Below are 22,194 nucleotides of genomic sequence, written 5' to 3' on the forward strand. Positions count from 1 at the left end.
GTCAGAACTGATGGTCCGTAATGCCCTCCGTTTATAATACAACTTCAGTCTGTTAAATAGTAGTATTTTCACTGACAGATTTAAAGCTAATAAAAAAAGTATTATTTATAGTGAGGCCCTTATGTGTACTTTTGAATTAATAAAGCTAACTAAACTTTTGAGAAATGTATTATAACTTAACAAAAATTCCTAGTTCTGAATAGCTAATGAACTACATTTCAAAACATTACAAAAAAAATAATGAAGCCTAAATATATAAATTCCAACTTTCTTTTTCCAACATTTTTAACCACACATACAAAAGAATACACTGTTAGTCTTTGTGCTGTAATTTGAAATAATTCAGACATTGAAAAAGAGACTGAACCGTTGCTCAAAACATAAAACAGTCCAAAAAACTCTCAATCCCAATATTTTTACTGATCTGGTAGAAAGTTTACGTCCTTGTCCAGAAACATGCTAGAAAAGGTTGATTTTACTAAACTAAAATACTCTGTAGCCTAAAATACAAATTATTTTTAAAAACTGTTAATTTTCCTCTTATCCAAAGGCTTCCCTAAATAATTCCCAGGCATAACCTATATATACTACTTCCTTATAAAGAAGATAAGGTCATCTAAGTGGGTATTAAATATACAGGCACAAGCTTTGCTAGAGCTCTGATACTTACAGTCTCTTTTCCTTAGGGATATCAAAGGATGCAGCCATATTCATTAGGGTTGGCAGGCAGTGCAAATGATGGCTATGTGAATGAGGAAGAATTGTGTTTGCCTAAAATGAACCATAATATTTTTGAAAAATTGATTATTTTATGTTACAGATTATCCACAGATATAATGCTAAAAGGTTTTACTCATGAATTATTCATTTTCTAATATATACTTATAGCTAACTTTTATCTCATCTACTTTCAACAAGGATGAGCTATCACAAATATAAAGATACAGGCTCATGTTATGTTAATAGAACTCTAAATTTCATACATCCTTTATTATAACATTAAATTATAATTTTAAGTGGTACCCAATTAAACTCACTTCTTAAATAATCTAAAAGGACTATATGTCAAAACTTGGATCCAGTGTTATAATGTTATGTTAAAAGTAGCATTTAGGGCTTCCCTGGCGGCGCAGTGGTTGAGAGTCCGCCTGCCAATGCAGGGGACACGGGTTCTTGCCCCGGTCCGGGAAGATCCCACATGCCACGGAGCGGCTGGGCCCGTGAGCCATGGCCGCTGAGCCTGCGCGTCCGGAGCCTGTGCTCCGCAACGGGAGAGGCCACAGCAGTGAGAGGCCCGTGTACCGCAAAAAAAAAAAAAAAAAAAAGTAGCATTTAAAATGCTGGATGCAATATCATAACTTATGAGTTGACTTCTTTGGTTTAAAAACCACCTTCTCAAAACAGGTTTGTCTCATATTCCAACAATCTTTAAATAAGAAGCTTGTCTTCTGCTTTCCAAATGAAGCCCTACCACCCAATCTGCTTTCTACCAATAAAGATAAATTAATTAAATGTGGAAGCCAGAAGATATAAGAATAACAAGCAATGAACTAACACTGCTATACTCAAAATGACTAGCTTTTATATTTCAAGGGAATCACAGAATTCTGGTGTATGGGGGAAGGGAATGGATGAAATTTATTAAAGAGATTCCTTCACATAAAGGCAAATAATTCTAGATATTGATATCCTTACAGAAATGATATCTTAATTAAAATAAAAATAATCACACCTGAGATTCTGCAATATTACTTAATTATCTCATAGACAGACTGAAGGAAAACAGAGCAAGTGGCTAAATAATTCACTGATAAACAAGACAGTTATCATTAAACTCTGTTTAATTCTCTTTTGCTCACTCACAAAGCCCAACTGCTATGTAGAAAAAAAACCCTGGTGATGGAGGGGACCAAAAACAACTACAAAAACAAAAAATATTCTGCCAATAATAAACCATAACATAATTTTAAAAGATTTGCCATAAGTTTACTTAATGAGTTTAAAGTGGTTCTTTTTATTTAGTGTTTATTAACTAATTGGTGACAGAAATATAAATTTCTAATTTGCAAATAATCAGAGTACCCTCACTGCTTGATCTGCTGGGAGTAGAGAATGATCAGATTACTTTGCTAGCTCCTTGTTTCCAGAAGTTACTGATGTCATAAAATCGTGGCCAGAAAAACAGATTCCCACCTTCTAAACCTAAACCTACAAGTTTACAGAGAAGTATGTGTTCTAATGAGGCAGTTATGTTTAGATTTTTTTCCACAAAGTTTTCTAAAATTCAGGCACTGACTATTATATATCAATTCTATTTAGCTGACTGAAGTAATACCTATAGTTTTGTAATTTCATGCTTTTTAGGTAGGAAGTCATTCTAAGAGAAAGACTTTTAGGACTCAAAATGTCAGCATCAAAAGTGAGTATAAAAAGGCAATAGTCAGTTCTCTGTATTTTTTATATTTGTTCCATTTAAAAAACTAGCCTATATATATATAAGATACAAAGTATCAAGGGTTCTTTGTAATGCAAAGATAAACATTCAAATAAATGTAAACTTATTTTTTTGAGATAATGCAAAGTAAGTCGTTAAAAGAGCCTGTTTCATAAATTAAAACATTAATAGTATGAAACATAATCAGAAGTTGTTAAACTTACCATATGTAAAAGCTCTCCTAAAAGGATGGTAGCTCTAACTGAGATATGGTCATCGCTGTTTGTTATCACCTCAACCAAACCCTTTGAAAATAAGAAGAAAATATCATAGTTGCAAAATATTATATATGAATACAATTATGCATCATATATGTTTGTTGCTCTGAAAGAATTCTGTTAGAGAAAATAAAATAAATAAAATAGAATAAAATAAGGTTTATAACTCTTACCTCTAAAAGCCCATTACGAATAAATGCTGATAGTATCAGTGCCAAATAATTATCCATGAGGTCTGGCCTGGAAATAAGCATGGCACAGAAAAATTTAAATATTGTTCCATACACCACAAAATTTAACATAAAAATAGTAATTGTAATAAATGTGAACTATTTCTATATCTAAAGTCTACCTGGATCTGGCACGATGAGGAAGAATAGTTTTTGCCTCAGCTGCTACAAAACCATCTGAAAGCCTCCAACTGTCTTGGAATCTACCTGGATCTAAAATAGTTAAATTTAGATAGTTAGAAGAAAATAATATACCAATGAAACACTTCAAATAACCATCAGCTAAGCAGGCTACAAATAATTTTCTTAAACGTTCGTTAAAAAAAAAAAAAAGAGGGCTTCCCTGGTGGCGCAGTGGTTGAGAGTCCGCCTGCTGATGCAGGGGACACAGGTTCGTGCCCCAGTCCGGGAAGATCCTACATGCCACAGAGCGGCTTGGCCCGTGAGCCATGGCCGCTGAGCCTGAGCGTCCGGAGCCTGTGCTCCGCAACAGGAGAGGCCACAACAGTGAGAGGCCCGCGTAACGCAAAAAAAAAGACTCAAGAAGGCATACAGAAAAAAACGATTTATGTAAATGAACACAGATTTAACTTCCTTCACTGAGGGACTCAGAGTCATTTGGGCTAAAATAAAATAACAAGAATCAAATAATCCACTGTGAGAATCACATAAGGTTTCTTATTAACTCCTCTCTTCCTTTCTTAGTCCATCCTTCTATGAATTTCACTGCTCGTTTCAGAAGCTAGGGTGATGGAGAAGAAATTTAAATTTCTTTTTAGAAATTTATCTGAGATTTTATTTTTATATTAATTTCAGGCCACAAATATGCAGTAAGAAAATGATATTTAGTTCAGTATTTTTCCTTTGAGGAACTCTGTCTCCATTAGATAATCCATTTAAAAAATTACAATATATGAGTAGTGAATGCACTTCAATACTTACCTACACTGAGCAGTGCTTCTATGAACTCTTCAGTCACAACAGGTAGAGGAAGACGAAATATATCATAAAGCACTTCAAGGAGACCTCGCTGCAAGTACAAATAAATACAGTTCATTTGTTTTTATGGAATAAATCTTTGTTTGCAATTTTTTAAATGTCCTATTCACAGATTAAAAAATCGATAAAAACAGAACTACTGTATTTTAGAAAACTACCATTATCAGGCCTATATTACAGAAGAGATAACTACTGAATGCTTACTACATATACATGATGTAATCTTGTCAATAAATCTTTTATTATCCCCACTGTACACATGAAGAAATACATTTAAAGGTTAAAAATAATTTGCCCAAGGTCATGGAGCTATAAATAATAAAAAAAGGAGTCAAACCTCAGTCGGCCAGACTCAAAGGACCATGTTCTTTCACCATTTGCTGAGTAAGAAGTCAACTGAATTGGAACCTTTCCATCTATAATTACATCCTTCCATGGTCTAAATGCTTTTATTTTTAGTTCACATTTTAAGCAAGGCACCTCTAGCTAATATTTACTACTAACAATAAGAAACAAAGGGGCAAATTTTGTCCCTTTGAACAAAATTAAAACAAAAACATTAAAGAGGAAAAGGAAGAACCACATGAAGAGTTCATTTTTTTCCTCTAATTTCAATTTGTTTTAGTTGTTTAATGCAATTCCTATACACTAATAACTTAGGACTATGTCTAAAAAAAGGATATAAATACCCCAATTTTAATCAGAACCACTACTACTCATAACATATAAAAACACAAGTTAGAAGGCATAAGTTGCATAAATACTATATTTACTTTTTAAGTATATTTTTCTATATTGCTTGAACCTTTTACAATGAGAATGCCCCTGTGTATTGTTTGCACTTTTTATTGAATAAAGCATAATTAATTTCATATTTTTAATCTAATTTTAATACAGCCCTACTTCCTAACAACAGCAGTGTTTCAAATGATTCATATTATATTCTTAGGGTTCAACTAAGTAGTAAATATTTATTCATGTATTTTTAAAATGCTCTGTGATACAGATTAACAATTCATGAGGAAAAAGCATTACCTGAAATAAACTTTTTCCAATTAATTTCCTCCACTAAAACTCCATGAATGAAACAATCATAACTTTTACCTACCCTTATTTCCATATTTGGAATGCAAAGGACTCCAATTAGAGACTGAATCCCAGAATTTCCAGGCTTACATAAATTAATAATACCTAAAAAAGATAAAAAGAAAAAAAAATAACTGATTTGAATTTCAAAAAAATTTTCTATAGTAACGTATCCATAATACAAAATGTGACATTTTTCCATGCTAAATTACACTATTACACTATTTGATTATCATAATTGATAGTATATTTCAAACATTCTCTGAATTTGCCAACTAATTAGAGGTTATCAATAATTTTATCCTTTAAATTACTTCTTCTATTTGTTTCATACCCAAAAAGGTTTCATGAATCTGACTGCCTATTATTCCCATTTGCTGATGAGTGATTCTCAGGGATATTGGAGAGAATAAGACAATGTCTTGCTTATTTAACACTTTCTCAACCTGAACTGATAAACTTTGCTTGGCATTTGCCTTTTAAAAGTTTAAGTCTCAAACTTAACGAATGCACAGACGAGTATAACCAACAGACTTCAAATAAACTGAATGGATCAAAATATTAAGTGAGAGAATTTACTCAAACAATTTTAAACATATTAACACCATGTCACAAAAGAAGATATGTATCAGTAAGTAGCCAATAAACACAAAAGTGTTCAATATCATTAGTCACTGGGGAAATGCAAATTACAGTCAAAATAAGATACTGTCACACACCCACTAGAGTGGCTGAAATTAAAAACTGATAACACCAGATGCTGGCAAGGATGTAGAGCAACTGGAACTCACATACCTACATGATAGGAGTATAAAATAGTGCTTCAGTATTTTGAGAAAAAGTCTTGCAGTTTCTCATACAACTAAACATATATCGGGACTTCCCTGGTGGTACAGTGGTTAAGAATCCGCCTGCCAATGCAGGGGACAGGGGTTCGAGCTCTGGTATGGGAAGATCCCACATGCTGTGGATCAACTAAGCCCGTGAGCCACAACTACTGAGCCTGTGTTCTAAAGCCCGCAACACAACTACTGAGCCCGTGTGCCACAACTACTGAAGCCCATGCACCCTAGAGCCTGCGTCACAACTACTGAGCCCACGCACCGCAACTACTGAAGCCTGAGCGCTGCAACTACTAAGTCTGCATGCTGCAACTAATGAAGCCCATGCACCTAGAGCCTGTGCCCTGCAACAAGAGAAGCCACTGCAATGAGAAGCCCGCACACTGCAAAGAAGAGTAGCCCCTGCTCAACTAGAGAAAGCCCGCGTGCAGCAACGAAGACCCAACACAGCCCAAAAAAACCCATATATCCACCCTGTGACTCAGCAATTCTATCTGGTATTTACCCAAAAGGAAACAAAGCTTACATCTGAAAAAAAATTTTACAATGCCGCTCATAGTAGCTCTATTTAGAATGATCAAAACTGGAAACAGGGGCTTCCCTGGTGGCGCAGTTGTTGAGAGTCCGCCTGCCGATGCAGGGGACACGGGTTCGTGCCCCGGTCCGGGAAGATCCCACATGCCACGGAGCAGCTGGGCCCATGAGCCATGCCCACTGAGCCTGCGCGTCTGGAGCCTGTGCTCCGCAATGGGAGAGGCCACAACAGTGAGAAGCCCATGTACCACAAAAAAAAAAAACAAAAAAAACTGGAAACAGGTCAGGTATTCACTAACAGGAGGAAGGCTAAAAACACAGTGATATATTTACCCAGTGGAATACTACTCAGCAATAAAAAGGAACATATTATTGATATATACAACATGAATCAGTAGCATTATGCTGAGTGAAATCAGAATCATTAAGTTGAGTGAAAAAAGCCTACACACAAAAGTATACATATACTATGATTCCACTTAAATGAAGTTTCAGAACAGGCAAAAATGATTTGTGATAAAAAATAAACAGAGCAGTGGTTGCTTCTTACAGGAGTGGGGTCAGGGATTAACTAGGAAGGGACATGAGAGAACTTTCTGCAATGATGGTAATGTTCTATATCCTAAAAAGAGTTTGGATACACAGGTATAAGCATTTGTCAAAACTCATCAAATTGCAGACTCAAGATTTGTGCATTTCACTGTAAGGGGTAAATTTTACCTCAAAGTGCCCCCCCCCAAAAAAACCTCAGAAACAAACAAAAATAACCAAATAAGAACCCTGAACAAATAGTGAAATTTAGGTAATAATGTGCATGCTGAAGTGTTTAGGAATCAGGAGAACTTAATTTTGCAACTTCTTTAAAATGCATTAGAATAACATGAGGACTGGAATTCTCAGAGGACTAGGCAGATGGGTAGATATGTAATAAAGCAAATAGAGCAAAATCTAAGTGGTAGGAGTATATGGTGTTCACTGTATAATTTTTCTGTATAGTTGAAATTTTTGATAATAAAATGTTAGGGAAAACATTTTTTAAAAGTAAAGGAAAACATTTTTAAAAAGTCATATAGGATTCTGAAGTTCCCTGTTACTTCTACTTAAGCACATATATTTATATTTATGAATAATATGTATCTTCTCTTTGCACTTAGGTTCAAAATTCAAACTAAAACATAATAGACAGACTTACTTAAAATACCAAAATAGTGTTTCTCAAACTTTGATGTCTGACAGTAATTTGAGAGATTATAGATTAAGATAATAATCTGCAATCATAGTCTGCACTAATAGGGAAAACAGGCTCCTGCAACTCAAGAAGAAACTGTGTTCTAAAAGTTCATTTTTCAGTCAGTTTTTTGGATTTTGAAATATATGATAGAAATAACATTACAAACATACAAAAGCTCATTTAACCCAAACACAGTATCACAGACTCTAATACTATTAAGGAAATTATTTTTGTGAGAAAATGTTTTCAGAATTCTAACTTGAATAATATTCCAGTTCTTACTTCAATAGAAGGGAAGAACACTCCAACCTTTTAAGTTTCTAATGATGGATCAGTGCATTAAAGGACTCTAGGACAAACTGAAGCACAGCAGAAAAACGTTTAAGAGAAACAAGAGACTGGCAGAGATTAGAGGTACAGTGACTGGAGAGCAGAGTCTACAGTAGGGAGAATGAGAAGACTGTAGCTAGGCTGTACTGGTGGTCAGAGTTGGACAGAATTCATTCTTGGGGGGAAGAAAGAAAACACTTTAACGGCAAGGAAGCTGAAGAATGGTGAAGGACGGTAGCTGTAGCTACAGAAAATAAAGTTACACGTGATTTCTAAGGCAAGGGCACTGACAGTTAACCTTGGCAGGAGGACTGTGTTGGTTTTCTATGTTGAAAGAGTGTGTGGAGGCTAGTAAAGTATAAAAAACGATGTGTGATGGTTGAGCCCTCATAGAATCCTAGGTTGTCCATTAGGATAAGGCGAAAAAGGCAGTCATGAGGTATAGCAAGGTTGGGATTTTTACCAACATGTGAGAGGCCAGAGGAAGTCCTTGTACATATATTGGCTAGGGCTGGGATAGTCTATGGCTGGGACAGTCATTTTTATGGAAAAGATGTTAACTGGTTACTTAAGTATACAGAAATGTTCAAGTAAATTTTCCTGTTCTATTTATTGCTATACTCCTTTGTATGCTATCCCTTAAATTATTCTGCAAAGTCAAGAAGGAAAAGGTTGGCTTCCCTTGTGGCGAAGTGGTTAAGAATCCACCTGCCAAAGCAGGGGACACGGGTTCGAGCCCTGGTCTGGGAAGATCCCCCACACTGCGTAGCAACTAAGCCCATGCACCACAACTACTGAGCCTGCGCTCTACAGCCCACAAGCCACAACTACTGAGCCCACGTGCCACAACTACTGAGGCGTGTGCCTAGAGCCCGTGCTCTGCAACAAGAGAAGCCACCGCAATGAGAAGCCCGGGCACTACAACAAAGAGTAGCCCCTGCTCGCCACAACTAGAGAAAACCTGCATGCAGCAACGAAGACAATGCAGCCAAAAATTAAATAATACATTTTTTTTTAAAAAAGAAGAGGTAATCATTAATACAAAATAACACATTTAGTGCTGGTATTATTTTAAGAAAAATGTTTGCTTTTTATTCCATGGAAAGGTAAAACATGTATAATCCCTCTTTTCAAGAAATACTGGACTACTAGGCAATAGAAATAAAAGCAAAAATATGGTTTTCTCCAGGTATATGCCCAGTAGTGGGATTGCTGGGTCATATGGTAGTTCTATTTTTAGTTTTTTAAGGAACCTCCATACCATTCTCCACAGTGGCTGTACCAATTTACATTCCCACCAACAGTGCAAGAGGGTTCCCTTTTCTCCACACCCTCTCTAGGCTTTATTATTTGTAGACTTTTTTTAAAATTTTATTTATTAATTTTATTTATTTTTGGCTGCGTTGGGTCTTCATTGCTGCGCGCGGGCCTTCTCTAGTTGCGGCGAGCGGGGGCTGCTCTGCGTTGTGGTGCAAGGGCTTCTCATCGCGGTGGCCTCTCTAGTTGCAGAGCACTGGCTCCAGGCGCGCAGGCTTCAGGAGTCGTGGCTCGCGGGCTCTAGAGCGCAGGCTCAGTAGCTGTGGCGCACGGGCTCAGTTGCTCTGTTGCATGTGGGATCCTCCTGGACCAGGGCCCGAACCCGTGTCCCCTGCACTGGCAGGAGGACTCCTAGCCACTGCGCCACCAGGGAAGCCCTATTTGTAGACTTTTTAATGAGGGCTATTCTGATCAGTGTGAGGTGATACCTCACTGTAGTTCTGATTTGCATTTCTCCAATAATTAGTGATATTGAGCATCTTTTCATGTGCTTTTTGGTCATCTGTATGCCTTCTTTGGAGAAATGTCTATTTAGATCTTTTGCCCATTTTCTGATTGGGTTATCTGGTTTTCTGATACTGAACTGCATGAGCTGTTTATATATTTTGGAGATTAATCCCTTGTCGGTTGCTTCATTTGCAAATATCTTCCCCCATTCTGAGGATTGTCTTTTTGTTTTGTTTATGGTTTCCTTTGCTGTGCACTTTTAAGTTTAATTAGATCGCATTTATTTTTGTTTTTATTTTCATTACTCTAGGAGGTGGATCAAAAAAGATCTTGCTGTGATTTATGTCAAAGAGTGTTCTGCCTATGTTTTCCTCTAAGAGTTTTATAGTGTCCAGCATTACATTTAAGTCTTTAATCCATTTGGGAGTGTTAGGGAGTGTTCTAATTTCATTCTTTTACATGTAGCTGTCCAGTTTTCCCAGCACCACTTATTGAAGAGACTGTCTTGTCTCCATTGTATATTCTTGCCTCCTTTGTCATAGATTAATTGACCATAGGTGAGTGGGTTTATTTCTGGGCTTTCTATCCTGTTCCATTGATCTATATTTCTGTTCTTATGCCAGTCCCATACTGTTTTGATGACTGTAGCTTTGTAGTATAGTATGAAGTCAGGGAGCCTGACTCCTCCAGCTCCATTTTTCTTTCTCAAGATTGCTTTGGCTATTCAGGTCTTTTATGTTTTCATATGGATTTTGTGTTCTAGTTACATGAAAAATGTCATTGGTAATCTGATAGGGATTGCACTGAATCTGTAGATTGCTTTGGGGAGTATAGTTATTTTCACAATATTGATTCTTCCAATCCAAGAACATGGTATATCTTCCCATGTGTTTGTGTCACCTTTCATTTCTTTCATCAATATCTTACAGTTTTCTGAGTACAGGTCTTTTGCCTCTTTAAGTAGGTTTATTCTTAGGTATTTTATTCTTTATGTTGCGATGGTAAATGGGATTGTTTCCTTAATTTCTCTTTCTGATCTTTCATTGTTAGTGTAAAGGAATGCACCCCAATGTTCACTGCAGCACTATTTCCAATAGGCAGAACATGGAAGCAACCTAAATGTCCAACAACAGAGGAATGGATAAAGGAAACATGGTACATATATACAGTGGAATATTACCGGCAATAAAAAAAGAACAAAGTAATGCCATTTGCAGCAACAGGGATGAATCCAGATTATCATACTGAGTGAAGTACGTCAGACACAGACAAATATATGATATCGCTTATATGTGGAATCTAGAAAAAAAAGGGGGTTACAAATGAACTTACAAAAACAGAAGTAGAGTCATGGATGTAGGAAACAAACTTATGGTTACAAGGGGATAAGAGTGGGGCAGGGATAAACTGGGAGATTGGGACTGACATATACACACAACTACATATAAAATACATAACTAATAATAAGCTGCCATATAGCAGAGGGAATTCTACTCAATACTCTGTAATTGCCTACATGGGAAAAGAATCTAAAAAAAAAAGGGCTTCACTGGTGGCGCAGTGGTTGAGAGTCCGCCTGCCGATGCAGGGGACACGGGTTCGTGCCCCGGTCCGGGAAGATCCCACATGCCGCGGAGCGGCTGGGCCCGTGAGCCATAGTCGCTGAGCCTGCGTGTCCGGAGCCTGTGCTCCGCAACAGGAGAGGCCACAACAGTGAGAGGCCCGTGTACCGCAAAAAAAAAAAAAAAAAAAAAAAAAAAGTGGATATATGTATAGCTGATTCACTTTGCTGTACACCTGAAACTAATGCAATACTGTAAATCAACTATTCTCCAATAAAAATTTTAAGAAAAGAAAAGCAAAAATAAACAAATGGGACCTAATGAAACTTATAAGCTTTTGCACAGCAAAGGAAACCATAAACAAAATGAAAAGACAACCTATGGAGTGGGAGAAAATATTTGCAAATTAGGCAACCAACAAGGGATTAATTTCTAAAATATACAAACAGCTCATACAACTCATAACAAAAAAAGAAGCAACCCAATCAAAAAATGGACAGAAGACCTAAATAGACATTTCTCCCAAGAAGACATACAGATGGCCAATAGGCACATGAAAAGATGCTCAACATCACTAATTATTAGAGAAATGCAAATCAAAACTACAATGAGGTATCACCCCACACCAGTCAGAATGGCCATCATTAAAAAGTCTACAAATAATAAATGCTGGAGAGGTTGTGGAGAAATAGGAACCCTCCTACACTGTTGGTGGGAATGTAAATTGGTGCAGCCATTATGGAAAACAGTATGGAGGTTTTTTTAAAAACTAAAAGTAGAGTTACCACATGATCCTGCAATCCCATGCCTGGATATATAACCAGAGAAAACTCTAATTTGAAAAGATACATGCAGACTGTCATACAGAGTGAAGTAAGTCAGAAAGAGAAAAACAAACATTGTATATTAACGCATATATGTGGAATCTAGAAAAATGGTACAGATGAACTAGTTTGCAAGGCAGAAATAGAGACACAGATGTAGAGAACAAACGTACGGATACCAAGGGGGGAAAAGTGGGGCGGGGAGGGGATGAATTGCGAGAGGGACTGACATATATACACTAATATGTATAAAATAGATAACTAATAAGAACCTGCTATATAAAAAAATAAAATAAAATTCAAAAAAAAGAAAACATGAAAATAAATAAATTTAAATAAATAAATAAAAGATACATGCACCCCAATGTTCACTGAAGCACTATTTACAATAGCCAAGACATGGAAGCAATCTAAATGTCCATCAACAGATGAATGGATAAAGATGTGAGATACACACACACACACACAATGAAATATTACTCAGCCATAAAAAGAATGAAATAATGCCATATGCAGCAACATGATGGACCTAGAGATTATCATCATACTAAGTGAAGTAAGTCAGACAGAAAGACAAATACCATACAATATCACTTATATGTGGAATCTAAAATATGATACAAATGGACTTATTTGTGAAACAGAAACAGACTCACAGACAGGGAAAACAAACTTATGGTTATCAAAGGGGAAAGGGAGTGGGGGAGTGATAAATTAGGAGTTTGGGATTTACAGATACACACTACTATATATAAAATAAACAACAAGGTCCTACTATATAGTAGAGGGAACTATATTCAACATCCTGTAATAAACCATAATGAAAAAGAATGTAATTTGGGATTACTAATGGCCTATCTTGCTTATTTGGTATTTATGACATTCTACATTACATTTTTAGGAACAAACTTTAGTTACATATTCAACTAACACTCTTAAAAATTTTTTTTGGTATAGATCTTGTTTAAGTTTATTTTAATGCCCAGGTTATCATTAGCATATTGACTTACAAATGGTCAATTTTAAGACTTGTGTACAAACCCCTCTTGGTTCTAATGATAACATATAAAGAAAGACTAGGTTAACATCTAAAGCAGATGCTACAATAATAATTTAACATTTGAAAAAATAGCCAAGCTTTTCTTATTGGATGTTATAAAGCAGCACAGAGGAACTTACCTGCCCATGACCGGAATGTTGCTATGATTCCCATTTTACTTGCTAGAAACCTTGCTTCTCTGTCTTCTCTGTTGGGTGAGGTGGGGGGGCGGGGGGGTGTCAAAGAAATTAAATGTTAAAATAAAAAGTGAGTTTTTCCTACCACTATATCAGAATAAGAGCTATCATTACTTAACATTTAAATATTTACATAGGAAATTCAACAATATATTAAAAGAAAATAAAGATCAGATCTACCTCAAAGCAAATTACCCAGTTATGTACTGATCACGCGTCCCCCCATTTAAAATTCACAATATCTTTTAAAACAAATTATAAATTCCGCTTTCCCACTGAGTTCTTCTTTTCCTGCTCTTTCTGAAAACTATTCTTAGGTAGCTCATTAACACCTTTAATTGAGCATTAGAGACAACACCAGCCTGCTTAATAAGCATCTCTGTCAAAATACTGCCCCTTAGCAAAGAAAATTACCACATAAACCTCTTACTTTTACGACATGTATTCTCTTTACTTCAAAAATCTTGTCCCAAATTTATTTGAGCATTTCTACCAAGCAAGCTCAACAACTCAGATATTCACCGAGATATTATTAAATAACTAGATATTATCATTGATCCATTTTTAAGCTCATTCAGGTTGTTGGCAGAATTCACTTCCTTGGTGTTATACAACTGAGGTTTCTGTTTTCTTTCTGTCAGCTGGGGCCTACTACCAGCTACTTTCTTCTTTTATAATTGGTATCCAATCATCTCACTTGTTCCCTTCTATGTAATAGTTTATGACAATTAATTAACCAACAGTATTACTTACATTGTTAAACATATTCCATATATGGTCTACGGCCAGTTTTAATACTTAATAGCAACCTTGTACTCTTTATTTATGCCACCTCAACCATCTCTACCCTGTAAACAGTCCATTTTTTTTTCTGTGCCATCTTTTTTACTTCCCTAATGTTAAAGTTCTTAACAGTTGTGAGAATACAGAAATCCAGAGAACTGGGAAAGAAAAAAACAGAAGGGATAAAGAACAATGACAGAAAATCAAATTGAAGAATGGTAAGCAAGCAGATAGTTTACAAAAGAGAAATGAAAGTTAAAAACATCCCCCACACATACAAACCAACCACACTAAGCTCTGTGGTACTAATCAACATGACACTATAACAGAAACTAAAATGGGGAGGGGGGTTGGTGGAAGAAATGAGAATCAGACAACTGTGTGATTAAGCTTTTGGTGCTCCTTCTCTTAAAAATGTTTGTGACATACTTATACTGTTTGCCTGGTAATCCAATCTCTAACCTATTTGATAAATTAGTAGTATTGTAAAAAAAAAAAAAAAACACCCATTTCCTTATTCCCTAGCTATAATGTACTCATGCTCCAGAAACTGCCCATACTCCAGAAACTTAAGGAAAGCAAAGTATTGAACCAAACAGAAAAGAAAGGATTTTGGTGGAATGTACTCCCCCCTCCTCAACTCTAAAAAATATCCAGGTTCGTCTCTTGCTTATTCTGGTAGGCAGAATTCTAAAAATGCCCCTATCCTCTCAAGATTCTAGGTCTTAATCCCTGGATCCCTGTGAATATGATATCATTGCCATGACTGTGATTATGTTTATGTTATATAGCCCGGCAGACCTTAAGATACGGAGATCATCTGGTAGGCTTGATCGAACTGGAGAGCTTTCTCTAGCTGGAAGCAGAAGAAAAAGTCAGAGAGATTCAAAGCACAAAGATTCAAGGAATTCCTGCTGTGTTTGAAGATGGAGAGTACCATGTGCCAGGAAAAGAGGGTGGTCATTAGAAGCTGAGAGTAGGCCCCAGTTGACAGTCAGCAAGAAAACAGGAACTTCAGTTGTACAATAGCAAGGAAGTGAATTCTGCCAACAATCTGAGTGAGCCCAGAAATAAATGGCTTCTTCACCAGAACTTCCAGATAAGAACCACGCCAGACCTCTGACCTACTGAACTGTGAACTAATAAACTGATGTTATTTTAAGCTGCTATATTTGTAGTCATTTGTCATGCAGCAATAGAAAATGCATACATTCTTCATCAATAAAGAGCATGCCCAAGTGTGATAGGAGAAGCCAAGAAAGGGGCTTAAGAATCCCAATTCATAACTTAGTTAGCAAGAATAAGGTCTGAGAAGTCTTAAACAGAGAATGACTATTCTAATTTCTTAGCTCAGGTCATGATATGTTAGCATGCAATGAGTCCACAGTGATGGAGGTGATTAAAGATATGAAACCACTATTTTTAATTCAGGAGAAAAATGAAAAACAACAAAAATATGCCCATTTCACAATATTCCCAAACTTAGTGAGGAATTTTAAAAACATACTATCTCTCAAAATAAGTGTGTCTACAATCCAACAATCCTACTATGCTACACCTGATAGCATATTTATTGGAACTGTGTCAGCGGCAAAATCTTCACCAACAAGTTCATTATTTGATCCATAAATCAATTTAAATATAGTTATCCCAGAATACCTAGTGAACATGTGCATTTCTCTCCAGAAAAACTGAAAATTATCCTGCCTCATTTCTAGAAAATAATCTTTACTCTATCTCCTCTTACCTCCCTATGAACCTTACTCTCAAAATTCTACACAGTATATTTTTCTGCTTACTCAATTTAGGCCGCTCTTCATTCTACTCACAATTAATTCTTTTAGTCTTTCAATGTAATTGTGCTAAAAACATGTACAATAGAAAAATTATTAAAGATCGAGGTTTCTACTCCTACATATCTTACATTTTTTAAAATAAGAAACTAATTCCAAGTCTTTAAATTTCCCGATGCTTACTTTTAATTTTTTAAACCACAGCTAATTATGAGAGAACTATAACTCCATGAAATAGGAAATTTACTTAAACTCATTTTTCTCTGGCTCTACGTACAATCAGGCAAATCTAAAAGTTTTAACAGTAACACGCATGGTACTTACTTAAGCTGTCCTTCAGCTGTATCTGGACTATGTCTGTAGTGAAAATCAGTATAGGGTGCTAAAATTCGCTAATAAAAAGAAAAGGCAAAAAAAGAAGAAGAAAAAGAGTCCTTATTATAAAATGTATTCTTCCTGTAACAAGCTAAAATTAATTCCACTTCTCTGTATCTCTAACTGGGTACACTGCTTGAGAGACTTATTTCTTCAAACTCATCATCAAGGAATATATTTGAGTGATTTTTTTAAATGTACAAACTGAATTTCTGAACTTCTAAACTGACGTTTAACATACATATTAAGCAGTGCACAAATCATGAATGTGAGGTTTGATGGATTTTCTCAAACTAAGCACGTTCCCTATAATCCTCAAAGCCTCCTTATTCTCCCATTCGTTCTCACCACAGGACTACTATCCTGATTTCTAACACTATGACTTGTTTTGCCTATTTCTGAACATTCTTACTAGTATAAGGAAATCCAAATTATTTTCGTGTATTGTCCTTGTATATAGCAACACTGTTAGGCTCACTCATTTTAGAACTTAAACCACTGTATCTCATTTACCAACCCCCCTGGCCCAGCCTTGTGCTGACTGCATTACTGTGGCCTGAATTTTAATTTTAAAATGATTTAAAATACCTAAGACATTACAAATATCGTTTTAGACAATGAGTAGTCTTTTACATTTTGTCATGTGTACGTTTTTTGCCACGCTTCATTCCTTCCTGCATTTCCTTGTTTGTCTCGGATCACTTTCCTTTTAAGGATTCACTTTAACCTTCCTTTGAGTCTGTCTCATTTTTTTTTTTATTATCTTTATTGGAGCATAATTGCTTTACAATGGTGTGTTAGTTTCTGCTTTATAACAAAGTGAATCAGTTATACATACACATATGTTCCCATATCTCTTCCCTCTTGCGTGTCCCTCCCTGCCACCCCTCTAGGTGGTCACAAAGCACCGAGTTGATCTCTCTGTGCTATGCGGCTGCTTCCCACTAGCTTTCCATTTTACGTTTCGTAGTGTATATATATCCATGCCACTCTCTCACTTTGTCACAGCTTACCCTTCCCCTTCTCCATATCCTCAAGTCCATTCTCTAGTAGGTCTGTGTCTTTATTCCTGTCTTACACCTAGGTTCTTCATGACATTTTTTTTGCTTAAATTCCATATATATGTGTTAGCATACGGTATTTGTCTTTCTCTTTCTGACTTACTTCGCTCTGTATAACAGACTCTAGGTCCATCCACCTCATTACAAATAGCTCAATTTTGTTTCTTTTCATGGCTGAGTAATATTCCATTGTATATATGTGCCACATCTTCTTTATCCATTCATCCAATGATGGACACTTAGGTTGTTTCCATCTCCTGGCTATCGTAAATAGAGCTGCAATGAACATCTTGGTACATGACTCTTTTTGAATTATGGTTTTCTCAGGGTATATGCCCAGCAGTGGGATTGCTGGGTCATATAGTAGTTCTATTTGTAGTTTTTTAAGGAACCTCCATACTGTTCTCCATAGTGGCTGAACCAATTCACATTCCCACCAGCAGTGCAAGAGTGTTCCCTTTTCTCCACACCCTCTCCAGCATTTATTGTTTCTAGATTTTTTGCATTCTGACTGGTGTGAGATGATATCTCATTGTAGTTTTGATTTGCATTTCTCTAATGATTAATGATGTTGAGCATTCTTTCATGTGTTTGTTGGCAGTCTGTATATCTTCTTTGGAGAAATGTCTATTTAGGTCTCCTGCCCATTTTTGGATTGGGTTGTTTGTTTTTTTGTTATTGAGCTGCTTGCAAATTTGGAGATTAATCCTTTGTCAGTTGCTTCATTTGCAAATATGTTCTCCCATTCTGAGGGTTGTCTTTTGGTCTTGTTTATGGTTTCCTTTGATGTGCAGAAGCTTTGCAGTTTCATTAGGTCCCATTTGTTTATTTTTGGTTTTATTTCCATTTCTCTAGGAGGTGGGTCAAAAAGTATCTTGCTGTGATTTATGTCATAGAGTGTTCTGCCTATGTTTTCCTCTAAGAGTTTGATAGTTTCTGGCCTTACATTTAGGTCTTTAATCCATTTTGAGCTTATTTTTGCATATGGTGTTAGGGAGTGATCTTATCTCATACTTTTACATGTAGCTGTCCAGTTTTCCCAGCACCACTTATTGAAGAGGCTGTCCTTTCTCCACTGTACATTCCTGCCTCCCTTTATCAAAGATAAGGTGACCATATGTGCATGGGTTTATCTCTGGGCTTTCTCTCCTGTTCCATTGATCTATCTTTCTGTTTTTGTGCCAGTACCATTATGTCTTCATTCCTGTAGCTTTGTAGCATAGTCTGAAGTCAGGGAGCCTGATTCCTCAAGCTCTGTTTTTCGTTCTCAAGATTGCTTTGGCTATTCGGGATCTTTTGTGTTTCCATACAAACTGTGAAATTTATTTTTCTACTTCTCTGAAAAATGCCAGTGGTAGTTTGAAAGGGATTTCATTGAATCTGTAGATTGCTTTGGGTAGTAGAGTCATTTTCACAATGTTGATTCTTCCAATCCAAGAACATGGTATATCTCTCCATCTATTTGTATCATCTTTAATTTCTTTCATCAGTATCTTATAATTTTCTGCATACAGGTCTTTTGTCTCCTTAGGTAGGTTTATTCCTAGATATTTTATTCTTTTTGTTGCAATGGTAAATGGGAGTGTTTTCTTGATTTCACTTTCAGATTTTCATCATTAGTGTATAGGAATGCAAGTGATTTCTGTGCATTAATTTTGTATCCTGCTACTTTACCAAATTCATTGATTAGCTCTAGTAGTTTTCTGGTAGCATCTTTAGGATTCTCTATGTATAGGATCATGTCATCTGCAAACAGTGACAGCTTTACTTCTTCTTTTCCGATTTGGATTCCTTTCATTTCCTTTTCGTCTCTGATTGATGTGGCTAAAACTTCCAAAACTATGTTGAATAAGAGTGGTAAGAGTGGGCAACCTTGTCTTGTTCCTGTTCTTAGTGGAAATGCTTTCAGTTTTTCACCACTGAGGACGATATTGGCTGTGGGTTTGTCATATACTGCCTTTATTATGTTGAGGAAAGTTCCCTCTATGCCTACTTTCTGCAGGGATTTTATCATAAATGGGTGTTGAATTTTGTCGAAAGCTTTCCCTGCATCTACTGAGATGATCATGTGGTTTTTCTCCTTCAATTTGTTAATATGGTGTATCACAGTGATTGACTTGCATATATTGAAGAATCCTTGCATTCCTGGAATAAACCCCACTTGATCGTGGTGTATGACCCTTTTAATGTGCTGTTGGATTCTGTTTGCTAGTATTTTGTTGAGGATCTTTGCATCTATGTTCATCAGTGATATTGGTCTGTAGTTTTCTTTCTTTGTGACATCCTTGTCTGGTTTTCGTATCAGGGTGATGGTGGCCTCGTAGAATGAGTTTGGGGGTGTTCCTCCCTCTGCTATATTTTGGAAGAGTTTGAGAAGGATAGGTGTTAGCTATTCTCTAAATGTTTGATAGAATTTGCCTGGGAAGCCTTCAGGTCCTGGGCTTTTGTTTGTTGGAAGTTATTTAATCACAGTTTCAATTTTAGTGCTTGTGACTGGTCTGTTCATATTTTCTATTTCTTCCTGATTCAGTATTGGTACGTTGTGCATTTCTAAGAATTTGTCCATTTCTTCCAGGTTGTCCATTTTATTGGCATACAGTTGCTTGTAGTAATCTCTCATGATCTTTTTTATTTCTGCAGTGTCAGCTGTTACTTCTCCTTTTTCATTTCTAATTCTATTGATTTGAGTCTTCTCCCTTTTTTTCTTGATGAGTCTGGCTAATGGTTTATCAATTTTGTTTATCTTCTCAAAGAAACAGCTTTTGGTTTTATTGATCTTAGCTATCGTTTCCTTCATTTCTTTTTCATTTATTTCTGATCTGATCTTTATGATTTCTTTCCTTCTGCTAACTTTGGGTTATTTTTGTTCTTCCTTCTCTAATTGCTTTAGGTACAAGGTTAGGTTGTATATTCGGGATGTTTCGGAAGGTAGGATTGTATTGCTATAAACTTCCCTCTTAAAACTGCTTTTGCTGCACCCCATAGGTTTTGGGTTGTCATGTCTCCATTGTCATTTGTTTCTAGGTATTTTTTAATTTCCTCTTTGATTTCTTCAGTGATCACTTCGTTATTAATAGTGTATTACTTAGCCTCCATGTGTTTGTACATTTTACAGATCTTTTCCTGTAATTGATATCTAGTTTCATAGTGCTGTGGTCGGAAAAGATACTTGATACAATTTCAATTTTCTAAAATTTACCAAGGCTTAATTTGTGACCCAAGATATGATCTATCCTGGAGAATGTTCCGTGAGCACTTGAGAAAAATGTGTATTCTGTTATTTTTGGACGGAATGTCCTATAAATATCAATTAAGTCCATCTAGTTTAATGTATCATTTAAAGCTTGTGTTTCCTTATTTATTTTCATTTTGGATGATCGGTCCATTGGTGAAAGTGGGGTGTTAAAGTCCCCTACTATGAATGTGTTACTGTCGATTTCCCCTTTTATGGCTGTTAGTATTTGCCTTATGTATTGAGGGGCTCCTATGTTGGGTGCATAAATATTTACAATTGTTATATCTTCTTCTTGGATCGATCCCTTGATCATTATGTACTCTCCTTCTTTGTCTCTCGTAATACTCTTTATTTTAAAGTCTATTTTGTCTGATATGAGAATTGCTACTCCAGCTTTCTTTTGGTTTCCATTTGCATGGAGTATCTTTTTCCATACCCTTACTTTCAGTCTGTATGTGTCTCTAGGTCTGAAGTGGGTCTCTTGTAGACAGCATATATATGGGTCTTGTTTTTGTATCCATTCAGCCAGTCTGTGTCTTTTGGTGGGAGCATTTAATCCATTTACATTTAAGGTAATTATCGATATGTATGTTCCTATTCCCATTTTCTTAATTATTTTGGGTTTGTTATTGTAGGTCTTTTCCTTCTCTTGTGTTTCTTGCCTACTAGAGAACATCCTTTAGCATTTGTTGTAAAGCTGGTTTGGTGATGCTGGACCCTCTCAGCTTTTGCTTCTCTGTAAAGGTTTTAATTTCTCCATAAAATCTGAATGACATCCTTGCTGGGTAGAGTAATCTTGGCTGCAGGTTTTTCTCCTTCATCCCTTTAAATATGTCCTGCCAGTCCCTTCTGGCTTGCAGAGTTTCTGCTGAAAGATCAGCTGTTAATCTTATGGGGATTCCCTTGTGTGTTATTTGTTGTTTTTCCCTTGCTGCTTTTAATACGTTTTCTTTGTATTTAACTTCTAACAGTTTGATTAATATGTGTCTTGGCATGTTTCTCTTTGGATTTATCCTGTATGGGACTCTCTGTGCTTCCTGGACTTGATTAACTATTTCCTTTCCCATGTTAGGGAAGTTTTCAACTATAATGTCTTCAAATATTTTTCAGTCCCTTTCTTTTTCTCTTCTTCTTCTGGAACCCCTATAATTCGAATGTTGGTGCGTTTAATGTTGTCCCAGAGGTCTCTGAGACTGTCCTCTGTTCTTTTCATTCTTTTTTCTTTATTCTGCTCTGCAGTAGTTATTTCCACTATTTTATCTTCCAGGTCACTTATCCGTTCTTCTGCCTCAGTTATTCTGTTATTTTTCCCATCTAGAGTATTTTTAATTTCATTTATTGTGTTGTTCATCGTTGCCTGTTTCATCTTTAGTTCTTCTAGGTCGTTGTTAAATGTTTCTTGCATTTTCTCTATTCTGTTTCCAAGATTTTGGATCATCTTTACTATCATTATTCTGAATTCTTTTTCAGGTAGACTGCCTATTTCCTCTTCATTTGTTAGGTCTGGTGGGTTTTTATCTTGCTCCTTCATCTGCTGTGTGTTTTTCTGTCTTCTCATTTTGTTGATCTTACTGTGTTTGGGGTCTCCTTTTTGCAG

At 36.1% G+C, this 22,194-nt stretch overlaps 1 protein-coding gene across 4 annotated transcripts in view; it reads right to left on the minus strand.

Moving 5' to 3' along the window:
• RICTOR (RPTOR independent companion of MTOR complex 2) overlaps nucleotides 1–22,194 on the minus strand; it is a 127,678-nt gene that overhangs the window by 37,242 nt on the left and 68,242 nt on the right. For all 4 annotated transcript variants that reach the window (XM_079915671.1, XM_079915672.1, XM_079915670.1 and 1 more), the window contains exons 9-16: nucleotides 16,251–16,318; nucleotides 13,294–13,361; nucleotides 5,050–5,132; nucleotides 3,885–3,972; nucleotides 3,065–3,155; nucleotides 2,886–2,952; nucleotides 2,659–2,739; nucleotides 671–771 (exon numbers count right to left, since the gene is read on the minus strand). In XM_079915671.1, the coding sequence (XP_079771797.1) occupies nucleotides 671–771; nucleotides 2,659–2,739; nucleotides 2,886–2,952; nucleotides 3,065–3,155; nucleotides 3,885–3,972; nucleotides 5,050–5,132; nucleotides 13,294–13,361; nucleotides 16,251–16,318 (647 nt within the window). The remainder of the gene's footprint in view (nucleotides 1–670; nucleotides 772–2,658; nucleotides 2,740–2,885; nucleotides 2,953–3,064; nucleotides 3,156–3,884; nucleotides 3,973–5,049; nucleotides 5,133–13,293; nucleotides 13,362–16,250; nucleotides 16,319–22,194) is intronic.

The sequence above is a fragment of the Stenella coeruleoalba genome (genome assembly GCF_951394435.1).
Source record: "Stenella coeruleoalba genome assembly, chromosome: 3".
Taxonomy (NCBI): domain Eukaryota; kingdom Metazoa; phylum Chordata; class Mammalia; order Artiodactyla; family Delphinidae; genus Stenella; species Stenella coeruleoalba.